Source organism: Symphodus melops (assembly GCF_947650265.1).
Source record: "Symphodus melops genome assembly, chromosome: 17".
Lineage (NCBI taxonomy): Eukaryota > Metazoa > Chordata > Actinopteri > Labriformes > Labridae > Symphodus > Symphodus melops.
Window position 1 is genome coordinate 1,269,749 of NC_136707.1, and position 25,435 is coordinate 1,295,183.

The 25,435-nt window shown below is 46.1% G+C and overlaps 3 protein-coding genes across 3 annotated transcripts in view; 2 read left to right on the top strand and 1 right to left on the bottom strand.

The window, feature by feature from the left end:
- Positions 1-592: 592 nt before the first annotated feature.
- jmjd6 (jumonji domain containing 6, arginine demethylase and lysine hydroxylase) lies at positions 593-6,894 on the bottom strand. Its single transcript, XM_079365464.1, has 7 exons — positions 6,761-6,894; positions 6,493-6,636; positions 5,009-5,397; positions 4,585-4,871; positions 3,514-3,649; positions 2,775-2,913; positions 593-2,679 (listed from the first exon to the last, which is right to left on the bottom strand). The coding sequence occupies exons 2-7, from the start codon at positions 6,619-6,621 to the stop codon at positions 2,548-2,550; spliced, it is 1,212 nt and encodes a 403-aa protein (XP_079221590.1). The 5' UTR covers positions 6,622-6,636; positions 6,761-6,894; the 3' UTR covers positions 593-2,547.
- Positions 6,895-7,175: 281 nt separating this feature from the next.
- Positions 7,176-9,058, top strand: mettl23 (methyltransferase 23, arginine). Its single transcript, XM_079365465.1, has 5 exons — positions 7,176-7,308; positions 7,758-7,862; positions 7,930-8,167; positions 8,282-8,366; positions 8,532-9,058. The coding sequence occupies exons 1-5, from the start codon at positions 7,204-7,206 to the stop codon at positions 8,695-8,697; spliced, it is 699 nt and encodes a 232-aa protein (XP_079221591.1). The 5' UTR covers positions 7,176-7,203; the 3' UTR covers positions 8,698-9,058.
- Positions 9,059-10,772: 1,714 nt separating this feature from the next.
- LOC306838260 (uncharacterized protein) overlaps positions 10,773-25,435 on the top strand; it is a 25,617-nt gene continuing 10,954 nt past the window's right edge. The window contains exons 1-2 of the mRNA XM_079366355.1: positions 10,773-11,100; positions 14,019-14,414. Coding sequence (XP_079222481.1) covers positions 14,321-14,414 — 94 coding nt within the window. The 5' untranslated portion in view covers positions 10,773-11,100; positions 14,019-14,320. The remainder of the gene's footprint in view (positions 11,101-14,018; positions 14,415-25,435) is intronic.

The window sequence follows — 25,435 nt, forward strand, 5'->3', positions numbered from 1 at the left end:
TTAAAAGGACTGGACAGAGGCATATAAATCCCACGTCAATTATAACTAATTATCAAATTAGCTTATGAATAACCTAAATATTAATTTACTTAAACTGAATTTATAGTTATTAACACATTTTAGTTGCCTTGTTAAATCAATATTAAGCCCCAGTTATCTTTATATTGCTAATATAAGCCTGCACACGTTTCAGGCTGTTTATAAATATGGACATACACTCAGTGACGTCAACAGCTGGTTTCTGGAAATGATTTTTGAAGCCCATCGATAGTGGTCGCCATATTGGAAATGCTGTCTTAAAGTTAAAGTGGGTCAGCAGGTTTTCCTGGAACAGATTTGGATCTGAGGCAGGTGTGAAGTCGGAAGGTCGACTTCCCAACTTGAAATCTTGCACCACCCGAGCAGCAGATGAACGCAGCATTAAGCTGCAGTTACTATTATCAATAAGTATCATCAGTTATAAAATAAAGAGAAAAGTCAAAATGATCATTGTGAAACTACTTTTTGTTCTTTCAACTGTGTCCAAATAACCAATCAGAAAGATTTCATCAGACAGGTCGGTTCAGGTTTAAAGATTGACCAGACAGACGCGTTTTGAGTCATAGAAAAGATTTTATTCAACAACAAAACGAAGCGTCCCTTCTCCAAGAATCCACATTTAACCCAGAGACAAGAATCAGAATCAGCGTCTTTTTTTTAAAGCTCGTCATCGATCGGTTCGGGGACGACAGAGACAGAAGGCACCGTGTGACGAACATCGTGCCTTTGATGTCAGATTAAAAACACAGAAACACCGCCCCCTACAGGCAGACAAACATACCCCCCCCCCCATCGCTTCTTTTATAGGCACTTTAGTCTAACACAACTGATCCACATGAACTGCACGAACGTTTGCTTTCTGCAGGACGTCACAAATTTAAAATCTTTAACTGGGTCAGAAAACGTTTTAACGAGAGCGTCGATACAAGACAGACGACCAATCAGCATCTTTTAACAATAAGCAGCTCATTATTTTAAAGTGAGAGTTTTCGGATCTCTATTGCAGTGACTGAATCTCGAGGTTTTCTACCGTTTATCCAAAAAAATACAAAAAAAACCCAAAAACAAAACGAGAGCGATTTCTGACTGTTTTACAGTTTTATGATTTCAGGAGAGAAACATTAACGAGAGAAAACAGCTGAAACTTAATCAACTAATTGTTTGATTGTACCCTGAAGTGTTCACACTTTTCTAACGGACAAACGCACATAATAATCTGGACGATATTAAAAACCTCCCCCTCCCCCAAAACATGTTTAGATAACAGATGACTGCCGGTCACGTCTCGTTTTTTTAATTTCCTGATCCACGTTAGTCATCTGCGTTTCTTTCTTTCTTTTTTTTTTGTCCTAACTGTAAATAACAGAACATCCTAAATGCTCACGTTTCTTTTTTTAAACAATGCGAGCCGCTTTATAACCGTACACTCTTCAGTTTTCACAGCGTCAGAGACGATGACTTCAGATTTCTTCACAGCTAAAAACCTCAGATTCAATCTCGTTCACAGGAGTTAAAGAACAAAAAAATTAGTGAAACATTTTTTTTTGTTTTGTTCAGAGTTGGTTATAAAGTCACTCGTAGTATTAAATTAAATGAGTATCTTCAGTAAATTATCTCATTGAGTCAAAGACTTTCTGCAGATGAATGTCTCGATGACGACGTCTGAAGAAGGCAGCTCTTTGTCGTCCATCGTTAATCAATGATTAGTGAATCGTTTCTGCAGCTTCAACACATCAAACTTCTGTTACTTAACAAGATGCACATACTGGGAGAAAAAAAAAAATCTCATTAATGCCGTTTCAAGCTCCTCCATTCCCCTGGAGCTTTAAATGCAGCAGTGCATTCTGGTGAATGTAGCGCCCCCTGCTGTCTGGTATTCTAACTGAAGTACAGGAAGTGAGCGTGCAGTTAAACCTTGGGACTGATTCTAACACGTGCAGCACGCAGGAGGAGAAAGCTGCTGCTTTCACTCAGAAGACACCAAACTCACCGACGACGTTTCAGGAACATTTGAGCTGCACGCGTGACGAACAAGATTTAAATCCTGCAGGAAGTCGAGGTGAGCTGATGTGTGAAGTGAACGCAGCAGCCAGTATTCAAACAGGACGCTTTCCAGCTCGCCACTGCGCTCTTTACCGTTTGTTAGTTGGCGTTTTAATTTATCGTTTTAGCCTCTTTTTTTTTAAGACTGGAAACTCCTCGGGGGTTTATACAATCCCCCGGGGAGTTCCCAGTTTCTCTCCAGACCCCCCTCCCCAGTTTGTAACTGGTCATAACCTCGCTTCACGTTTCCTCACACTACACGACCGAAAGACACAAACAGACAGATTCACATTGAAAGCACAGTGGTGACACGCAGATCCTCCTCCTCCTCCTCCTCAACATGTATCGCACGTCTTCTCAGCAGCGGCGGTCGTTTTGTCTCTAAAGCTCATTCGGGGGACTCAGCGTGTTGAGCGTGTTAGTGGGCGGAGGAGTCACAGCGGGAGGCCGGCGAGGGAGCGGACGTCACCGTGACGAGCTCCTCTCCTTGCTGACGCAGTCGTCCTGACCGCTGGTGTCCCCGTTGGCCGTCATCCCGCAGGTCCGCCTCTTCTTCCTGCGGTGGGACATGGCGTCCCCCTCGGAGCCCGACTCTGCCTGCAGAGTGTGCAGAAGCGTGGTCAACCACATGCTACACACGTGTGTGTTTTGTTATATTGTGTGTGTGTGTGTGTGTGTGTGTGAGCACATACGTCAGAGTCGGAGTCAGACGAGCTGGACGAGGACGACGATGAAGAGTCACTGGAGCTGTCTGAGGCGATGCCCGTCGACTCCTGCAGGTCCACTTTGTCCGCCAGCACGGCGAGGTCGGGCCTCTCCGTCTTCAAGACGCTAAAACACAAATCAGACGGCGGGAATCAAACCAGCAACCTCTCGGACTGACGAACGTGAAAACAAAAACTCTCATCTGTTCTGTTTCTAAAACGCAACTAATCAATCGCTCATTTTATTTTGGATTTTTCTCTCCTCCTGTGATATTTTATTCTGAAATGTTTTCAGAGGATTCAAGTCAGAGGCGGGTCAATAACCTTCCACTTTGAGGTTTTTGTCTCGTTACGCTCTCATGACTCCTGATGAATTTCTTCGTCCACAGTCAGATGTCACTGACAGATCTTATTTTCCCCTCACAGCTCTGAAAACGTTTCTGTCATCACCTGCTGTTGTTTCCTTAACCCCGCCCCCCAACGCTCGTTTCTCACTTTGTCCCCCCTGTAGCTGCTCTTCCCAGTGGTGTTGCTACAGTTTTATCTGAAGGACAAACAGATGATAGGTTCTTTGTATTGACCAGCTGATGACTCATCACAAAACACTCAGAGGTTCGTCAACAAACCAAAAAAAAGTTTTAATTCTTTGTGTTTTAATCTTCTCGACTCGGAGGTATCTGTGGATGAACGCCGTCATTGCTCCGTGTGATTTGCACGATTTTCTTACCGGTACCACTTCCTGGAGAGTTTGGGTCGTCCTCGGACAGTTTTGTGCCAAACGATGGGAAAGTTGGTCGTGCTGGCAAAGTTCTGAGTGACGGCGATAGTCGTGTCCAAGTTGAGAACAACGTGCCACCACCCGCCTGTGGATACGAATAACAGGCAGAAAGACAACAGACATGAGGACAGTTCAAACTGATTCCTGAAGTTATAAAACGCACAAAAGTGGACGACTCGGCCACACGTCTAAAGTTCGTAGTAACGATCTCATAGACGATCGACGTTTGAAGGGGACAAATTGGGCCCAAAATCGTCCAGTATTTGTGTGCAGCTTAACAGGAGCGTGTTGTCTCTACAGAGTCAGACAGGTGAGGTCTAATTCCTGGGGTTAATCCATCCTCCTCTGCATCAGCTCTGCGGGCATTAAGTGAATTTAGGTCACACCGGAAACACTGAGCTGTCCGAGCTGCCCACACACCTCTGTGGTCGCCGCTGAGCGTGGTGATGTTTTAAAGACGGAAAACCACTTTGGTTTCTGCATGACTGGCTGTTAAAAACCAAAACAAACCGCGTTCACCGGCAGCAGCACATCGACGCCGTGTGCGTCCGGGATCCTCGGACACTTAAAGCCGGACGTGCTCAGATTGGCTTAGAAGAAATCACCCGCAGACCTTAACACACCGCAGCTGTCCTGAGGCGCTTACAATCATCAGCACAGGTTCAAATAAACTACTATGAGTTTAGGGTCAGACATTTACCTTTGGCTTTCATGTAATCCAATTGGGTTTAACCAGGGATATCCCAGCATGCTTTGCAGCAAATGTTTGAGCAATGGATACTCAATATTAATGTGTTATGAAAACTGAGACACTCTGATCCTGTATTTGATCATGTCTATAAACCCCTCTATTTCAGCCCTGCTCACAACAGGCTGTTTCTGTGTCTGTAGCTTTAAATATGTAAATGAGCTGTGTCTGACCACGCCCCCTCTCTGGAAGGGCTCGGGTGTACTCTGTGCTTTCTGGCTCCATGTCCTATTGTTTACAGTGAGAAGGCAGACTCAGAGGGCAGAACTGACCAGGCACAAAAACGGTCTCCCCGGGTCTTTGGAGGATCTCCATCGGGGTGAACTCCGGAGGCCAGTTTGGCTGCTGCGTTCGCGGATAAATCACATTGAACCAGGTGATAGCCTCGTCCTGCTGGTTGCCTCCGTCCTCTCTGGTCACCTTGATCAGCTCACGAGGCGTGTTTGTGGGGAACAGACACCACCTCTTGTGTCCTTGGACCAGGGCGTTCCAGGCGCTGGTGCCCAGCGGGTCGATGTGGATGCCTGTGCCCGAGCGAGCCGGGCCCATAACAAACCACCTGAGAGGAGACAAGAGTGACAGACGGTGTGAGGAGAAGAAGTTTGTCGTCTTCTATCTTTTCATCAAATTAATTCAAATTGACCGATATTTTATTTGTGACTTTAAGTTCGATGAAAAGTGAAACAAAGATCAAACCTGTAGGGAGGTCTGCGCTTCTCTCCTGCAAACTGGAACAGGTCGTCCCTGAAGAAGAAGGGCACCTCGTAGTCCTCCAGCAGCTTCCGGCGCTTGGCGTGTTCACCGTAGCTGCTGTCGAAGATGTAGAGCGGGCTGTCGTCCCTCGTGGTCTCCAGATACTCCATGTAGTACTTCATTTTCATTTTCACAGAATATCCGTCGTTGTCCTCTCCGCACTTGAATTTCTGGTTGCGGTATTTGCGTTTGAGGCGCTCCAGAGTCCATTTTTCCCGAGCGGGCCAGCTCTCCTGGCAGCTCTGCAGAACAACAGGTTTGTAAGGCCGCTCGAAGCGTTGGATGAACTCTTCGGGAGTGATGTGGAGGGTGTCAACACGCTCAACGTTGTCCTGCAATACAACAAACGCCAGTGTGTCACACGGTGTACTGCCACGACGAGGCTTACTGTATCCTCAAAGACTAAAATAATCTGTTATTTACACGATAAGTAAGAACTATCCCAAAAGCTTTGAATGTATTTTTGATGTCCAAGCACATTTCCAGCACCCGTCTTAGTCAGATTAGGAATCAGATTTGCAGCTTTGACACATCTGTTTTAAGTTTTTTACAACTTATTTATCTATGCAGAAAGACTAAATATAAGGGGCTTAATTTGAGTGGGTGAGAGGCCAGGTGTGTCTATTTGATCAACAAATTCCTGTGCTGAGGTATGCAGGTCAGCACGGTGATTGACAGCTTTAACACGTCTTTGATACCTCGAGGGTCCACCCACACAGACACGTCACGTGAGCTGCGATAACTTCTCGACTCCCATGAACATGACAGTGCATTTTTTTGCAACCACCGCAAAGAATAATGCCTAATATTTCAGCTACAGCAACCTAAAAACCTAATGAATAAAGAAGTGTAAAAATAAAATTAAAAAGATATTTAACAAGAAAACAACCTGTCTCCTGCCTTCCTATCTGCCCTCATAAAAGTAAAAAGTACTAAATATTGAGGTCGAACAAATAAGCTGAGCAATGCATCCCTGCTGAACACTGCATTCACAAATATCACAAACCAACATGATGCAGCATTTAATCGACAGCACAAAGAGAAGCTTGAATTTCCCTCAGGATCAATAAATTAAATCAAATTTTAATATTTTGTATGGCACATTTCAAACGAACGTAATCCCAATGTACTTTACAGAAGACAAAGATAAACACACAAAGGCAAAGCAATGAAAAATAATTAATAATTTAATGTATTTATTATTTTTAATTATCATCTATCTATCTAAGCAGGTTAGCATCCTCTAAATTAATCTGTTTCAGTCTCTTTTAATAAAATGAATCGTATTGTGAGATTAGTGAATCTTTACGTCCCTACTTCCGCCGGGCTCGTGCGTTTTTTTGGCTTGTTGTGTACGTGACCAGCTGCACTCCTCCGGCTAGCTGGTGCTAGCCTAGCCTAGCTGTGAATGCTACATTGACAGTTACCTTCACGGTGTGGTGCGACAGGTCGAAAGTCTCATGATAACCGTGTTTTATCCAGTCTAATGAATCCTTCAGTTCGGGTCTGGCGCTCCGTTTCGCCTCTTTAATCCTCTTCTTACTCTTATGGTTCATTCCTCCTCCTAAGGACTTTAAAAAAGAGAGAGAACGTGAGTTATCCCTGCTCGGCTAGCCGTCGAGCTAACCTCAGCGACCATACAGAACACATTAACAAGCTAACTGCGGGGCTAGCTTCATGTTCTGGCAGTCTCACCTTATTTATTTGGAAAGACAACAAAGCCACAAAGTCGTATGTTATGTTAACAAGTCTTTAAATCTTCACCTACAGGTGTAAGGACACTTTTAAAAACCTGCCGTATCGACACAGCTACGCTCAGAAGCCTGCTAGCACCTCAGTGTTAGGCAACTGATTGACATGTGAAGCGCCCGCCTCCGTTGAGAAAAGAAGCTACCATATTGGCCACAGCGTTCACAGACGTAGACCGCTGATTGGATGGAATGGAGACTAAGCCTTCCCGCCCTGGCATTCACATGGAATTCATTGGCTGTTAGAGTCGTTCCGTTTGTAGTTTGTTTTGTTCAATGCGGAAATAGCAAAGACGCGTGTCTGATAAAAAATATGAAATATAAATTAGCTTGATTCCACTAGAAGACAAAGAGTCCGTTATTAATTTAAAGGGCATTAATTCGCACATAATGGAACAAGATGGAGTCGAAAGATCGAGCATTGCTGACAAAGTTTTCACATTTGAAGTAAGAAAGAAAAACAAACATGAGTCTGTTTCAGTCAGCATCCCAGAGGTGTGTTTAAAAACCTTACACATTTTCTTATTTCTCGTGTAATCTATTAGATTATTTTAATCTATTATATATTTTTTCATGTATTTATTATTCATTTATATATTTAATTTGGTCATCTCCCCTTCTCTCTTACTGCCCTGAACACACAAATACCCTCAAAATACATGAGCAATAGTTATTGCTTGTTTTGGTTTTGTCTTGTTCATTCTGTCTCAAATGTCAACACATATTTTTGACATTCTAACATTTATATGTCACCTGTACTGTACTGTTTTACATCACTAATAATAATAATAATTGACATAAATAAAACTTAAAGGGAACAGGGGACGTTGGGATAAGTCGAGGAAATCACATGCATGATGTATTCAACATGTTAAATGTTATAGTTGTGTTCTGTTCAGCATTTTGCAGTTTACTTCCTGCTAAACTGTGACTCCCGTTGTCAGGTTTTGGATCCACAATATGGCATGTATGTTTGGCCCTGTGCAGTCGTGCTGGCACAGTATATATGGACGAAAAGAGAAGAGCTGAAAGACAAGACTGTGCTGGAGGTGAGAAGAAAGAAGAAGCTGAGCTCAGCTGCCACCTTCATCTTCATCACTCTCTCTCTCTCCACAGCTGGGTGCAGGTGTGAGTCTGCCAGGTGTTCTGGCTGCAAAGTGTGGCTCAAAGGTTATCCTGTCAGACAACGCTCAGACCCCACTGTGTCTGGAGAACTGCAGGCGCAGCTGCAGAGCCAACAGCCTCCTGGATGTGGAGGTGTTGGGTCTCACCTGGGGGGAGGTCTCACCGGATCTGGTTCTGCTTCCCAAGCTGGATGTCATCTTGGGTTCGGACGTTTTCTATGAGCCGCAGGGTCAGTGTTTGACATTTTGGCCTGAGGACACATTCCAAACAACACATCTGATGACGTATTTGAGCCTGTGTGCTGTTTGGAAACCCTGAATTTACTTCTTTTTAACTGTTTCAGATTTTGAAGATGTCCTTGTTACTGTTGCTTTCCTCTTGAGAAGAAACCCCTCAGCTCAGTTCTGGACGACGTACCAAGAGAGAAGGTTGAGTTCAACAATAAAATCACGCTGTTTGAATGTCTGTTTATTTTTCTACATCCACTCTGCAGCTTTTTTAATGCTTTAAATGATCTAAATTGCTGCTTTAATGTGAGTTAATCCTGATGTTTGCTGTTTATTTCACTTCAGCGCCTCCTCTCTCTGTTTCAGTGCTGATTGGTCGATTGAAGCGGCGCTGCACAGGTGGAAGCTGAAGTGTGTGGACGTTCACCTGGAGACGTTCGATGCCGATCAACCTGAGCTGGCTGGATCGACTCTCCCAGGAAACCACAGCGTGCTCATGATGATCATCACTCTGAAGACAGGAGACGTTTGACTTCGTCCCTCCATTATCTATATCACTCCCCTTTCAAGGTCACTGGAACTGATCCCAGCTGTCATTGGGTCAGAGGCGGGGTCACACCCTGGACTGGTCACCAGCCAATCACAGGGCTGACGTAGAGAGACAGACAACCAGCCACACGAGCATGTCTTTGAAATGTGGGAGGAAGCTGGAGACTCCTGTTTGTGTGATCCTGACGGGCCAGAGACCGTCTAGCTGTGAGACGACAGCGTTAACCACTGCACCACCGTGCAGCCCAGTTTGACATTGCAGTCTTTATCTGTCATCTTAAACTCTTTAATGATTGTTGGTTTAAATGTTTATGGTTCTCGCTATTAAAGTTGTAAATTCATAAGATTTTTGTTTTAGTTGTATAATTATTTTTTGGGGGGGTTTTTACGCCTTTATTGGAGCGACAGGACAGTGGAGAGATCAGAGAGATAAAGGAGTGATGTGGTTACAGAGATACAGGTCGGATTCAAACTCAGGCCGCCAGATTCTGTGGATTTTAGCCTCTTTATTTATTGATTAAATGTGTCTTTAATGAGCTCCTTCAGTGTGTTGGCAATGATGAAGAATGTTTTCCCGTTTTCTTTTAGCCTTGTAATACAACACTCGACCTGCAGAGGGCAGCAAACACTTCCAGATTGTACAAGTTCTCCTGGCTCGAAATAAACAGTGTACAAGTTGTATAGCTATGGGCATGAATATACAGTATTACATTTTTCTGTCATGTTGAAAGATGTGCACTCTTACTTTTTTTTTTTAATGTTATTGTGCAAAAAAAAAAACACCTCACAGATTTATTTTTACTTGACAGAATGCATTGTTGTAAAAGCAGCATCATGTATGATTGTTTGAGCTGTGAAAAGTAAACTGAACGTGAGAAGAAAAGCTTCAATAAAGAACTCGTTTCTTCCTTAAACCATTAAAGAAAAAAAAGGAAAATATGGGAGGATTTGTGTTTTTTCAAAGTAAGGATTGTTTGATAAAGAGTAAAGTTATCTTTGTCTTCTTTCCTCTTTAACTTGATATTCTTTATTTCTATTTTTTTGTTTTAAACACTTGGCATCTTTAAATACGGAAATATTGATTAATGAATACATTAATAATTTTAAGCAAAAAAAGAAAAATGAGTTAATGGTTCTAAATCAAAGTGATTGAAGATTGTAGGTAAATGTTAGGTAGCCTCAGAGTTAGCTAAACAATTTGTAAGAAAACAGAGAAATGGATAAACGTTGAATAACGTTATGTAGCCTGCAAATAGTGAGACATTAAAGGCATTCGGATGGTCGAGAAAATTTGACAAAGTTACCAAACGAGTGCAAGCACAAAACAGGAAAAGAAGGGGTTGGTTTTCAAAATAAAAGCACAACTTAAGTAGATTTTTTTTTTTTTTTTTAACCTTTTATTTGTTTGACAGTTATTTAATTTGATTGTTTTACTTTAATTAATGAAATGTGGCTATTATCACAACATGTTTTACCTCGGATAGAAAGAAAAATGAAGCTTCAGTGTTTAGCCAGCTCTGCATTAGTCTGTAAACCTTTTCTGCGTTCTAACCTCTCTCCATTTTTCAAAAAGCATCTCCAACATTGATCCTAGTTTGAGCAGCTTTCTGCTGCTGGAGCTTATTAGAAACACGCAGAGGCTTTTTAGCTCGGGTACAATCACTTCTATCTGAAGCAGTTCCACTGCCCGCTTCCATCGCTGCAACACCTGTTCACCTGATAACTGCTCTCATATCTGGCAAACCCAGGGGCGTCCAAAACGGCCTTCAAAGCCCCGCCTACCTTCTCTGGTCCAATCAAATCCAGAGCATTCAGGAGCAGAATCTAAAGTACAAAAATCAAAGTACATACTGGCTGCTGCATTGTTATCAGAGAAGTCAAGCACTTAAACATAACATGCTTCCTTCATGTCTGACCACTGTTTAAAGTCATTTTAAAGGATTTAATTCACTACAGATCTAACATATTGGCGCTTTAACGTTTTAATTTTTGTCTTCTTTTATTGTGACAGGATCACCCGGAAGTTGTATCTATTAACGGCTGTAACTTGATCCCTTCGTCCACATTCTGGAGAATCCAGCGGAGAGAGTGAGGCATTCAGGGCGAAGAAGGAAAACCGAAAGGAACATCAACCAGTAAAAACCAAAAAGTACGAAAGCCCCCTCAAAAATAAAAAACGTATCACAACGCTGATTCTTCGTGTGGATTAAACTACAGAGAACAACATTTGGAAGCTAATAGTCCTGGAATAAAACAATTTAAAGGACTTTGACTTTTCCGGGATATCAGACTGAGGAATACTCGGAGTTTCCCTCAAACTACCTCCGTGTTCCGCTAACATTCAGGGGCTGGGGAAGTTTCTGGAGTATTTGACTTTCAAAAAAAGGTAAGTTTTACAAGTCATTATCTTTTTCTTTTTTTATATATCAACAGTTAAACATCTTCGGAAAAAAACACTTTTAACTACTTTCGGTCCAAAGGTCGACGTTGGTGTGTTTACATGCCGCGATGAGCCACTTTCTCCGGCTTTAACGCCTCTTTTATAATGTGCAAATCATCTATAAAAATGGCAATATTTTACATTTAAAAGTATTGTCCTATATTTTAAGAACCTGATCTGTAATTCCGCTCAGATTTATATCAACAAAGGGCCGTACATTTTACTTAAATTCAGGGTCAAAGTTAGTTTAACCGCTCTTACTCGCCTTCGTTTGTGCGTCTTTTAATTCAGGATTTTCACTGTGACATGTTGAGTAGAAACTTTAAAATGTTTTAAGTGCCGCCGAATTGGAGATAAACTCTTATAAAATAATGGAAATCATGACATTTCACTCTATGCAAGTGTTTTATTTGGTAACTAAGCAAATGAATGTATAATTAGCGATTTTTTTAACGGAGTCCGTCGTGTAAAAATCTTCAAATCAAAGAAAATTCACCTTTTTGCAGCAGATCCGAGGAGGGTTTTTTTTTTGCAGACTTTTATTGTCTGGTTGGTTAAGAACCTCCTCACACTGAGTGTTTGCAAGACTTTAAATCATGCACCATCTCTAAACTTTACTTCAAAGCTATAACTGTCAAGTGGGTCTTGTTTGTGGGCCATAAACTGACTTATTCATGTTCACTTCTGGGACCACTTCACAGAGACTCTGAGTCCCCTGCTGTGTCAGAGTGAAAATGTAAGAGTTATTGTTCCTCTTGTCATGAATGCAGTGAGGATACAAAAAACGCCCCGAGGGAGGTGGAAGAAAGAGGGGGACATGATGGGACTGACAGCTCTGCTTATAGGCCTTGTGCTCCTCTCTTTAGCTGCACGCTTATGTAATGCTCCAAGCAGGAACCTCTATCTGGACTCTTTGCAAACCCCCCCCCCCCTCTCTTTTTCTCTGCTTAAGTCCAGGTGCTGCAGCGGTAGCAGGTCTTCATGCAGAGGGTCTGTCTCTGTCCTCTTATCTGCAGGACACTACTGGAGCAGAGACGAAGCCCTGAGACTTTTAACTTCTCCCTGCGTTATCTGCGAGCTGACCCTGTGCAGCCACTGGGCTGGAAGAGTTTAAGTAGCCGCTCTGAAGTTGTAATAAAGTCAAATGCCCCGGCCGAAGACTCTCGATTCCCCCCCCCCCCGGAGCCCTGAGGGAAGCAGCAGAGCCAGACCGGTCCATTTAAGGCCTCACGGGGCTGAGACTGAACGTGGCGATTATTTTATTCTGCTCTGGGGGAAGAAAAAAAAATAAAAAAATCATTGCAGTTTGGTGTAAAATCCTGCTGCACAGACGGTGCTGCCAGTGAGTTGTGTGTGTGCGTCCTTGTGAGTGTTTACACAGCAGTGGAAACCCGCAAGTGGATCCCTCATGAGCTGTTTGTGTTTGACGGGTTAGTGAGCTGTAATTAAGGCGACCTCTGAGCTCACAGCAGGTTGGCACACGGTCTGTGTATGTGGTCACCCTGCACCTCAAGCTCAGCTCACCTGTGAGAGCTAACAGGTGTGTGTGTGTGTGTGTGTGTGTGTGTGTAAACCTCCGTTCACACACGGAGGGCTGTTTGGGACGTTTAATCCAACCAGCAACAGTTGGATGACACCGTCAGTCAAAAATAAATGCATCTTTATTTGAGTCCCTCACATGGGGGGGGAGGGGAGGTGGGGGGGCGTGCAGACCGCCAGACCCACAGAATACAACACACACACGTGTGTGAAATGTAAAACACACGGAGGATGTCAGCAGTAGAAAAGTGTGTTTTCTGTTTCTCTCTTCCAGACTCACGATCACGCCGCTCCCTCGCTTCTCTGTCGTTGTTGTTGTTCCTGCTGCTGTTATATCAGACCTCGTTTAAAAAAAAAAAAGGTGCATGCATTAAGATGTGGAGAAATGTTGAAGTGGGATGTCAGTGACTGCGTTCAGATTTGGAGCTGGAGCTTCGTCTGTAATCTGAAGATCAGCAGGCAGGATCTCGTTTTACTACGTTGACTCTCTTTAAAGCCACCAGACTCCAGACGGGTTTCTCCTCGACCTTGGTTGGTTTTGTTTTTTTTCTTCCTCGTGTGTGTGTGGCGAGTTTATCTGTGTGCTTCATAAAGATAAAAGAGTTGATGAGCTGCGTCTAACGGCTTCCTCACTTTGTTAGTCCCTTCACAGACAGAACTTCCTGTTGCTTGAGCGAGTTTTACTTTTTAAAAACCAGAAACGGCGTCCTGTCGTTTTTACCCTCTCAGCTCGCCGGAGCCGCTGCTGCTCTGCCGCTTCTGACGTCGGCGGCGCTGCGTCGAACACACTTCGATGGGTTTAAAGAGAGAGCGTCTTATTCCTCGACGTGACGGCCTGCCTCTGTAATGCTCTCAGACAATTACAAAACGTTTCTAAGCTCATCAGCGGCACAAACAGCCGAGTGATGATTCGACGCCGGAGGATTACGGTCGCAGCTTCAGTCGAGTCGGCTGCCCGAAGACTTCGACTTCGATTTGTCCAAATCTTTTGAGTCGTTTCGGAGGCTGAAATATGTTTGGAAATGTTCCCCTCTGTCAACTGTCTTAACTTTTAATTGGATTCGTTGAGGAATTTAAAGGATAAGGATCCGATTAGCGGATACAAAGTGGATTTAGTGCTCATTAAATGAGATTGAACTCGGAGCGTTTGAGCGTGTTTTGGCTCCGTGTTCGTTCGTCCTGTTTTCCTTCAGCTGGAAGTTATCCGACACTCTCGGCTCTCTCTCCTTCTCTCTGACCCCGACACCTTCGGTTTCCTTCAAAGCAACACAGGAGAGTTTCTGTTCTGTCGTTCAACTCATCTGCTTTTCTCGTTTCTTTTTCAGTCACCTCAAACAGAAGCTCCGTCGGCCTCCTGACCCTGGAAATATCGTCTCTCCTTAAATAAAGTCTGAGCAGGAAATTAAGCGCCGGAGCGGGTTTTTTTTCCATCTCTGCAGCCTCGGAGGAACCATCACAGGGCGTGCGGCTGTTTCCTGGTTGTGAGGGGAGTCTCACCTGGGACAGGGACGTGGGTGGATGGGTGGGTTGGGGGGGCGTCCGTGTCTCCGGCGCTCAGCATGAGGCGGCTCTGACTTGAGGAGGATTTCTGAATAAAGCTGGTTCAAAGACGAGTACGGGAAGGAGGATGGGGAAGGAGCAGGACCTGCTGCAGGCGGTGAAGAGCGGAGACCTGCAGTCCACTCAGAAGCTGCTGTCCAAACTGAAGAACAACCGGAACAGTGAGTACAACTCTTACAGAGGCTTTTATTGTGAAAAGCCACACACACACACACTCGTGCATCGACAAAAAAAACCTCCAGCGTCTGCAGGACTCGGGAAGAAGAAAGCGGACACCTCAGCCGTCCGGCTGGGTCAGCTGGGTGTGAAGGTGTTTAAATGGGATTAAAATACTGTCAGCGTTAATCCAGATTCATTTAAAGTCCCGAATCAACGCGTTACATCCGTCCGGCTGCATCGATCGTCCTCTCACCTGTCCCGACTTCTCGCTCATCTGCTGCTCGTTTCCTCCTCGGAAAGGCTGCGGAGGTGTCGACTTGCTCAAACAAGCTTTTTCGCTCTCGAGTTTTTGCCGTTTGTCCTCGTTGGCGTGCTGCAGCTTCGCTCTAACTAAGCGTCAGGCGGCACACGAAGAAACACGGGTCGATGTTGAAACACACTCATCAAATAGTTTGCAGCGGCGTGACGGAGCATGAAAAACACAGGCGGAGGATTTTTGGGGTGTGACAAAGTCAAACTTTGGCAGCAGACAACAACGGGATTCATTTTTAAACGTTCACGCTTGATGTTATCAGTGGGAGGAGATTCAGGAGCTGCACACTGAAACCATGACGATCAGGGCGACGACATCTTCCATCTGTCTGCACGTTGGCTTCAGTGTCACTGAGCGGCGGCGGTCGGGGTCGTCCTGGACGTCGTAGATCAGGGTTTAGATGTCTCCTCTGCCAGCCGACGGGGCGTCCCGCTCCCCCTGGGACTTCCTGTGCAGACTGTCACATGACCCCCCCCCCCCACACACACACACACACACACCCTTTGTCCTCCACCTCAACACGCCCGATCCATCACCTGGCACGTTACACGATCGCCCCTTTTTTCCACCCTTGTTGCAGCCGACACTTTGAACTGATCGGACCCCTGCTGTGTTAATCACAGCAGCATCCTCCGTCTTTTTTGGGACATTGAATGTTTTTTTTTTAGAGGACGTTTGACTCAAACTGTCCTCCTGACATCTGCTGCTTTCAGTGTCTCCCCCCCCCCCCAGCAGCTATCACCCAAACCACAAGGAGCTCCCAGATGGTGCCCAGTCAGGATTAAAAGGAATTATAGCATTTGGATCGGAGGGGTCGGGAGGTGTGTGTGTGTGTGTGTGTGTGTGTGTGTGTGTGTGTGTGTGTGGAGGGGGGGGGGGTCCAGGTTTGTGTATCAGATGCTGTGGCATCCCATTCTCATAGCTCTGCTGTTTACAGTCAGCACACTGTGACTCCTCTGCTCTGTTGAATTAGGACTCGCTGGACTAATCTCATGACCTCAATTAAGCTCTGCAGCTCTCTGTCAGAGGAGATGGGAACACTGGGAGAGCTGGGAACACTGGGAGAGATGGGAACACTGGGAGAGCTGGGAGAGCTGGTTTAGGACTTTTTCAAGCATCAGAAACCAGAGACAAAGATTCTTCTTTTTTTTTTTTTTAGATCTTACACTTTAAGCTTGAAGAACAATGCAGCAGCCAGTATGTCCTCCTTCTAACTTTAGATTCTGCTCCTGAATGCTCTGGATCTGATTGGACCAGAGAAGGTAGGCGGGGCTTTGAAGGCCGTTTTGGACGCCCCTGGGTTTGCCAGATATGAGAGCAGTTATCAGGTGAACAGGTGTTGCAGCGATGGAAGCGGGCAGTGGAACTGCTTCAGATAGAAGTGATTGTACCCGAGCTAAAAAGCCTCTGCAGAAAGCTTTACAGACCCATGCAGAGCTGGCTAAACACTGAAGCTACATTTCTTCCTGTAATAAACACCAGCCGTGTACCTGAATATCCCTTTAAAGCTTTAATCCTCCTCTGCTCTGATGTTTATATGATAATCTGACGTTTGAACCGAAGCCTCCAACATCTCCATCTGTGTCCTCGAACAAAAGGAGGTTGTTATTATTATTGACCCCGGAGGAGCCGTGTCTCCTTCTGAAGCTCATCAGTGTCCCATTATACGAGCCTCATAAACCCGTCGTCTGTCTATGAAAAGCCGGCCGTTCAGGAGGAAACAAAACGGCGAGCGGCGTGTCGAAGGGGTGGGGCAGAGCGAGAGAGAGAGAGAGAGAGGAGGGGAGACGAACGCCCACTCTGGATGTCTGCCGTCTCCTCCTTCTCAGCCATGTTTAATTCATGAGTTTGAGTTCAAACTCGACTCAGCCAATCACGCCCCCCCCCCCCCCTCCAATAAGGTTTTATATGGAGAGGTCTCACAGGAAGTTTACGGATATAAACAGGAAGTCAACGTTTCATATGGATGGAAACGTTTTACAGCTGAAATCTTGGCTGCATGAAGTCGTCCAATCAGGCCTCAGGAGAGATCGCGTTTATACACGGCTGTGTCCGGGATCAATATTCCTTTTAAATGTGGAAATACACCTGACGTCGAGACGCTGGTGAAAAATCGCTGAGTCGTCAAAATGTGAATTAATTTTTACAAAAATGAAACTCGTGCTGCTGCTCGTCGTGAACTCGTCTCTCAGGTGCAGAAAAAAAGTGCTTCTCTGACTTTATTTCAGAAAATGCACGCTTGAGATTTTTTTTTTTTTCTACCTGGAGTTGCTTAATGAACGCTGACCCAGATTTGTCTTCTTCTTCTCTCAGGAAGCCGTTTATTGTGCGAACCTCGCCGCTCTCTCTCTGCTCGCTGTCATATTCTGCTTTTCACTCGACATACCCAGGATGCGATTTGAACGCATTAGGACTTTTTCCACGCTCTCGCTTGCAGATTCGTCTTGCGAAGTGAAACGCACACAGGACGGCGTTCGTCGGCCCTCTCTTAAAGGCAGTGAGCGCTGCAGGAGTTCAGTGGGACTCTGCCTGCTCTACTTCCAGCACTCATTTCCAAACATGAAGCTGTAAACCGACGGGATAACGAGGAGGGAAGTTTCCACTCGCCTGCAGACTCGGCCTAGATTCAGGAGAACACTGAAACAAAACAAAAAAAAAAGAAGAAGCTTTTTCTCAGACAGTCGGTGAAATTCGGCCTCTGTGTTTGAGCCGCTTAGTGTTTGCCTGTCAACTCTGCTGTTGGTGTGTTAAATGTTTAATTAGTCCGGTAAACACACGGGAGGCCGATGGGCTCTAAAGCAGGGACACAAAGCTCCTGTGTTTGCAGCTGACGGGTCCCTCAGGAGCCCCCGAGCGTCTGCGGCTCGGCCCCGACTCGAGAGCGGATTTAAACGCAGCCGTGTCGTAGAGAGGAAGAGACATGCTAACATGCTAGCATGCTAACACACTCACAGGTTGCACGTTCGAGTCCCGACCGCCTGTGGGACCGCCGTCGACTGAACTGCTGCTGAACCTCTGCTGCTCTCGTGTCGCTCGCCCTTCCTCCTCCTTATGAACACACACACTCTCTCTCTCTCTCTCTCTGTTATAATTAGATCGCCCTCTTCCAGTGTAACCTGCCTCTGAGCGCGCTCACAGACTCTTTTTCTACTTTTTATAGTCGCTTTGAAAATGAAAGCAGGACGGTAGTGAAAGTAGTGTGTGTGTGTGTGTGTGTGTGTGTGTGTGTGTGTGTGTGTGTGTGTGTGTGTGTGTGTGTGTGTGTGTGTGTGTGTGTGTGTGTGCGTGTGTGTGCAGCAGGAGTAAAGGCTGCTGGTGTTTTTCTTTTCTTCGCTCGGTTATGTAACCGAGTGTTCTGCACTCAGCTCTCATGATGGGGAGGTTGTTTTTTTATTGTGCAGCGCTCGGACGTCCCGTGACCCGACACGTGACGATTGTATGAAACGACAGTGAGCGCATCCTGTCAGGTTTTCAGACCGTAAACACGACAGGGAGCGACGCCTCTTTGAGGTCGCTGCATAACCACAACAGAGACGGAACAATAAACTCCTGAACTTTGTTCTGTTCCACGTGCTGCATTCAGGCCGCGTGGGAATCACCACGTCTTGTTTTTTAATCCCTGCACCAATAAGGAAAGTGACCCTGATGTGTCTTTTCGCTTTTATCAGAGAGAGACAGGAAACGGTCCGACACGCAGCAAAGGGCCGAGGTCGGATTTGAACCCTCGACGAGGAGGCGTCCTGATCTCTACGCTCAGCTGAAGACGACCTCGGCTCGAAAAACCTCGAGTTAAAACTTCTTGAACAAGCGTGCAGGATTAATCGTCTTCCTGCACCGCCGTGATGTGTGCGTACAACGACCGCCTTTTTCTCCGGGCGCTTCGTGGGCGCTAATAAACAGACAAACGATCGATCTCGACATCGTCTCGTGATTTCTTTTAAACCTGCAGGACGTCAAACTGAGGATTTGAGTCTTCTTCTGCGTCGATATGAGCGCGCCGCACATTTCACACGACACCTGCGTTCGCAAAACAGTCCCCGTTAAACTTCCTGGATTCTGTCGTCCATCGGGAAGCATCGACACTTTTACCAGCTCTGATCCGACCTCCACTTCCTGTGTTTAAAGTTTCTCTGGACACGTCTCTCATCTTCTCCGTCGTCTCTCTCTGACTTAAAAGTTCAGATTTTTTTTTTTGTCGGACTGCGTTTGAAGAACATTCCCACCGCCGAGCATGAGAGGAATTCAGAGAGCCTCAATTTAGGTCAGAATTGTGGTGAGCTGCTAAAGACGGAGTTATTTTCTTCTCTGAAAACTTGGCTGCTGTTACACTCCAGGTCTGCTTCTCTCACACACACACACACACACACACACACACACACACACACACAGAGAGAGCTTGAGGACGTCTGCAGTTTGAGCTCGGCGTGACGTCCCGCTCACAGCTGTGTGGACCTGATTCCCCCCCCCGAGCCGTCTCTGTGCCAGCCATTGTCCCGGCTGCAGCAGCGTGAATGCAGAGCGGAGAATGGAAGCGGTGATGTCATGCTGTCGGTATGTGGACCCCGTCGCAGCACCTTCGAGCCCCCCCCCCCACACCCCCCCCCACCCCCCTCCTTTTTTTTCTCTCTCTCTCACTGAGAATTTGACTCCAGCGTGCAGAAAGTTTCCTGAAGTTTTCAGCCGATGACAAAGACGGGTGGGGGGGGAGTGGCGTGGCGTGTTGGAGGGTGACGCAGCGCTGCCAGCAGACTCTGGCTGCAGCGAGGATTTAAGAAAACTTCAAACCGCCTCGCTCAGGAGAGGAGACGGGGAGCACGCTTCGTCACAGTGAAGCCTCCTAAAAGTGTCTGCAGTTGTTTTTCATTTAATTGAATCAGACAAACATTCAAGGACTCGATGTCACACAGCGTCCTTCACGTCTTCCTTTGTACGTTCCCTAACCACGGCGTGATATTTGTACCCCGGTGCATGTCATCAGATGTGACTTGGAGTCACATGGGTGGACGCCATCGCCATCCACGCTGCATCAGTCGAATTTAAACGTCTCTTGCTGATTGAATTTTTAAGCTTCCCCTCGTTTCTTTCAGTGCTTTTATTTTGAAAGGGTTTTACAGAAACAGTTTTACCCTCTTTGTCGTCGTTTCACTCAAAGATATCGACGTGATGAACGCACCGCTCGTATCTCCTCTCCGGAAAAAAAAAAGTTTTGTCGAGCGACTCGGATCACAAACGACCTCGGAGACGTTCTCGACCTCGGATGCAAACGGGAAGCAACGGATGATGTCGCCGACGCTCGCTTGCATCGACCTGCTGTTGGGACGCAGATTTAGACAGCGCCTGATTGGTTCTGGTTTCATACTGCGACAGATCGCCGGTCTCGTCTCGCTCGCGGCGTGGAGGTGGTCATGATGCCACGCGGACTCTTAATGGATGATGCAGAGCAGCTGATTGGGCCTGCTGCCGCTGTCGTCCTCTTCCTGTCTTTCTCACTGTGAATCTGTCATCTTATCTGTGTTACTGTAAGAGGACACACCCAGGCATGCCCGGTCACATGATGCAGGGAGGGGGGGGGCGAGGGGGGGGGGGAGTAGGCTCTGACAGTCCAGAAAGATGGAGGTTTGTCTGCGAGGAAGACGTCCATTATGAGCGGCGGAGGAACGGGTGTGGTGGAGCTGATCTCACATCCCGCTGGACAATATGTGCCGAGTGCCGCTTTCTTGTTTTACACACACACACACACACACACACACACACACACACACACACACACACACACACACACACACACACACACACACACACACACACACACACACACACACACACACACACACACACACACACACACACACACACACACACACACACACACACACACACACACACACACACACACACACACACACTCCACCCAGAGCCACCTCATAGGAAACGAGACAATCCCATGTTGAACTCGGTGTTCAGTTTGAGGAATTTAAAAGTTTCTGGAAGCTTCTGTTGTTTTTTTGTTTTGTTTTTCTGGACGCCTCGAACGCTGACGGACGTTTCCCTCTCGCTCCTTACCGTGTGATTCAAAGGGAAGTTTTGAGTCAGGATGCTTTTTTTCAGGATCTACTCCACTCTGCTCTGCACTAATAAGACATTAAAAAAAACAAAAAACCTCCCTAATAATTTAAACACAAAACACATCAGATCCCAAATCTTCAAGTCAACCAGCATTGTTGTTTAAAGTTTCTGGGAAGTTTGAAAATAAAGTGTGAATCCTTTTTTTTTTTTTTTTTTTTTTAATCTTTTACAATTAAAGTGAAAAATTAGATCAGACTGAACTCACTACTGTTAATAGTAGGGATGTAACGATTTACTCAACTCACGGTACGATTTACGATGCGATTTTTTTTTCACGATTGTTTTTTTTGGGTTTTTTTAAATTAAAAAAATTCCGACAAAAAAATAGGATGCCTTTTAATTTTTAATGAAAACGCCTTCACACCTCGTAATCTCTCTGGCTCTTAAACTTGTTCGGGTGAATATTAAAAAAAAGTGTTAAAATAAATAAAAGAGCAGCGAGAGGAAGTCTGCTTTGATTTCTCGTTAACAGATTAAGAGCTCAAATGTCTTTAATCAGGAAGTTTCACTGAATCGACGTCGGCACAAAGAGGCTTCAGGAATTTACACACACACACACACACACACACACACACACACACACACACACACACACACCTGACAGCAGGAGACGATCGTCCAGAAACAGGAAATCAAAAATGATTTTAAAGATCGTGATCTCCTCGTTTCGTGTGATCAGAGTGAGCGGTGTCAAAACGCTGAAAGATCGATTTAAACTTTAAACATGTCGGGTGAGACTTCCGGGAGGATTCCTGGGAGGTTTGTTGTGTTTCCCACTCGTCCTCCGGGGGACATGCAGTGTCTCATTAACACGCTGCTGTCACAGTTGGATTATTTACAGCTCAGGCGGGACTCCAGCGGTCTGCTGTGTCACCACACTGTGAACTGTCCATTAGCTCCCATTATGTCCCGGCCTGCGCTCAGAGGACGCCTGTCTCCTCGGGGGGGCCGCCGCTTCACGGAGCGCTTCCAGCTGGATCCACAGACGGAGGCCTCCTCATTAAGACGCGTTTACTCCGACCGGATCGCAGAATGTGTGGAGAGATAACGGAGAAAATGAAGCTGCAGACAAACGGGAGGCAAACCCACGTCGTCACCTCCGTCCAGTTAGCTCTCTCATCGCCAGCTCCGCCCCCATCATAACCAGCACGTACAGATAGATAGATAGATACTTTATTGATCCCGAGGGAAATTCAAGTCCGCCTGTAAGCACTGACGGGGACGCGGACCATCACGTGTCAATTAAAACCTCAACGAGTGATGAGGGCGGAGCTTATAGACGCCAAACACCAACGACCTGCTGCAATGAAAACGCTCTGTCCCCAAACGTGTCACAGATATCAGGATCATGTTTTTTTTTTTTTTTTTAAATCTATTTTACAAATAAATGTCTCAAATTATGTCCTAGAAGTTGGACACATTCTGCAGGAGAGTTCGTCCTGGAGTGTGTGTGTGTGTGTGTGTGTGTGTGTGTGTGTGTGTGTGCTGTAACCTGGCCGTGACTCTGTGTCAGAGGAAGACGGGGGGGGGGGGGGGGGGGGTTTGTGTTGTGTTGAGTGGACTGAGGCTCTGCAGGCGTGGAGCAGCTCTCAGGAACAAAGCTTTCAGGACCCGGAGCAGAGCGGGGGCCCCTTCCCACACTTCCTCTCCTTCACTATTGTTCCACGGAGCGAGAGAACTCCACCCTCCTCCAGGGCCTCCACGCACACACACACACTGAGTGACAGGCTGATATGAGCACAGTCTCAAAGTGCTTTCTGACCTCCTCTGGTCCAATCCAGACCGTCCAGGACCAGAATCTTCACCTTAGAAGGAGGACATGCTGGTTTCCTTCCTGTCTGATCAGAACAGGAAGCTCACTTTCACGCACTGGTGATGCCTTCACTGTGTGCATCTTTGCACCCTTTCAAAATAAAAGCTTTCCCTCGTTGCTTTCTGCACCTTTGGTCTTGTTTTTCTCTTCTTATCGCATCAAGAAGACGAGATAATGAAAAAATTCCAAAAAAAATTTTTCCCCACGTTCGTCTCCTCCACCAGCAGGAATGTCTCACTTGTTTGTCTCCTGAATATACTGATTTTTAATTTGGACAAGGACACACTCGTGTCTGTCCATCCCTTCCCTGTTTTTGACAGGGAAGGGATGGACGGTGCTGCGACGGCCCGGCGCCTCCCTTCTGACGCTTTTATCAGCGGTTCAGAATAAAACTGATAACGCTGACGTCAGACTGAGCCGATAAGAGAAGCGCCTCGCTCCCCGGTCAGCATCCTGAGATTCCTGCTCTCGCCCTCTGAACTACACGAAGCTGCACTTTAACAGGAGGAATGTAAACAACACAATCCGACAGCGTCAGAGAACACCAGCACAATCACAGGGAGGGAAATACTCGACTCGACAACTTTAAAACTCGACTGGGAGGAAAGAAACATTAAAAAATGATCGTTGAGTTCAAACAGAAACACATTATGACATCATGTAACTTTCTGCAGCTTCACTCTGCAGCTTTTGGCCTAAAAACAACAAAACGACAGAAGCTATCAGGAGAGATTTGATCGATGCATCGTGCAGATCTTGCAGGAAAACGTGCTGAACGTTTTTATCTCGTGTGAAACGCAGATTGTTTTGAGAGCTTTTGAATGTGGAGAGAAATCTGCTTCCAACCCGACGCTCATCAGAAGCAGCAGCAGGAGGAGGAAGACACTAAAAAGTTTATGTTCTGTGTAACGGCGTCGAACACGCCGAGCGAGTCCAAAGCAAACATTCTCCAGGTTTTAACATTCCCAGCTCCAGATGAACAAAGATTACACAGCAGGAAGAGTTCAGGGTTTTACTGCAGCTCGTGATCCAGTGTGAGGAGGAAGCTGGCTCGTCTGCTCGCCGGCTGCAGCGTGAGCCGTGTAGACGAGAGGATGCGTGCAGATTCTGAATCTTTAAGGAGGTCGAGCTTCAGTTTTTGCAGCGCTGCGTGCAGATACAGACGCCAGCATGACGTCACGTTACTGATGTTTTTTTGATTGTTGTCATCAATGACCTCCAGCTGACTCCTGCACGATAACGTGAGATTAAAACGGAGAACAGTTGCCTTTAAAACAATGAAATGCATCTGCAGCGTGTTTCTGAGTGAAAGCCTGAAAACGACTTCCTGTTCCTTCAGCGATCCGAACGCAGCGTCTGACGGCGTCTCTGAGAACGATGCTGCAGGATGTTACTCACTTTGTTTGTTTTGTTTACGATGGTTGTTAAGGTGGATGTCTTGAGGAGAACATGCGAGCGGCTCCGTGATGTCGTCATCACGGGGAAACAGTGGCAGACTTTTTCATGACTCATAAATCTCCACGTTTCCAACAGTGTTTTTTTTAATCCCATAAACTGATAACGACTCGTCTCTGTGATTATGCTCCTGTCTGGCTCCGAGTCCCGACTTCACCCACCCTGCAGAAACCCGACCCTCAGCTTGAGGACACACTGAGGGGGGGGACGAACCTGCTCCTCGATGAGACGTGACACAAGCTCGTCTTCATCTCCCGGCCTCATTCAGTCAGCAGATAACAGGCTGACGTTCCCCGCTCGCTCCCGCTGTGGACGAACACTTCCACCGCCTCCTGTGTTCCTGTGCCAGGCTCTCAGAAGGCCACGGAGGAAGAGGAGGAGGGGGGTGGGGGGGGGGGGGGCCTCTGATTGGTGCCCACGTTCCCCTCTGAGACCTCCGAAATCTTCAAAGAGACCTGCAGCATCAAACGCACCGTCTAGCTCTACGTGACTCCGCAGAAGAGATTATCAAATAAAAAAAACACATTCACGGGGCGGTGAAGGCTAGAGCAGCTGTAACAAAGAGCTAACTCAAAGCATTTCACCAACGCCACTTTTACATCAGCTTTACACGACACCTCGTCACCTGCAGCAGTGCAGCCACTTCTCCTCTGTGTGTGATTATTACATGGCGTTCTGGCGTCTTCGAACATGATCAGAGGGGACGGGGCAGTGTGGCCGTGTCGTCATCTGCAGTGGTCAGTGCTGACAGAACAATGATGCTGGCTGAACTGCAACGTCGTCTTTTAACCGGTTTAGCCCTTTAAAACCTGAATCATGTTTGAAATCAACCTGAAACAGCACAGAATTTACTAAAAATATTTGTCACTGTATCAGATAGAGAACTTCAAAATAAAACATTTCAAAACTTAAACATATTGTTTTTAACTGTTATTAAAATGTCCTTTGCACTCATGTGACGTCTCATCAGGTCTAAATGGGTTCATTGCCTGTCAGACGTAACGTAATTACGTCACAGTTGCTCCACAAAATATCCGACCCGAGCGAATTTGCTTCCTCGCTTGTTGGTTGCGCAGATTCCATATTGGCGCATGCGCACGACACACCTGATAAAACGTAGACAATCTTCAGCCAGTTTAACTTGATTGAGTTTTTTGTAATAAAAGAGTCACATGCCAGTGACAGAGTAGATAAACTGCTGGAGGTATTCCATTTTTAGTTTTGTTTGTGTCGCGTTTTTCTCCTTTGTTGAATTTATTAGTTAGCTGTTAGCTGTTAGCGGTTAGCTCATGTGATGCTATTACGTAGCGGCTATG

Bases quoted from the DNA above. Each gene is read 5' to 3' on its own strand.
- jmjd6 (XM_079365464.1), bottom strand. From the start codon at position 6,621: ATGAACCATAAGAGTAAGAAGAGGATTAAAGAGGCGAAACGGAGCGCC. The intron at 4,872-5,008 runs GTTTGATCTTTG...GTCTCCTCTCAG, and splicing joins AAGCGCAGACCTCCCTACAG to GTGGTTTGTTATGGGCCCGG. The intron at 2,914-3,513 runs GTAAGAAAATCG...TTTGTGTTTTAG, and splicing joins CTCTCCAGGAAGTGGTACCG to CGTCTTGAAGACGGAGAGGC.
- mettl23 (XM_079365465.1), top strand. From the start codon at position 7,204: ATGGAACAAGATGGAGTCGAAAGATCGAGCATTGCTGACAAAGTTTTC. The intron at 7,309-7,757 runs GTGTGTTTAAAA...TCCCGTTGTCAG, and splicing joins TTTCAGTCAGCATCCCAGAG to GTTTTGGATCCACAATATGG. The intron at 7,863-7,929 runs GTGAGAAGAAAG...CTCTCTCCACAG, and splicing joins AAGACAAGACTGTGCTGGAG to CTGGGTGCAGGTGTGAGTCT.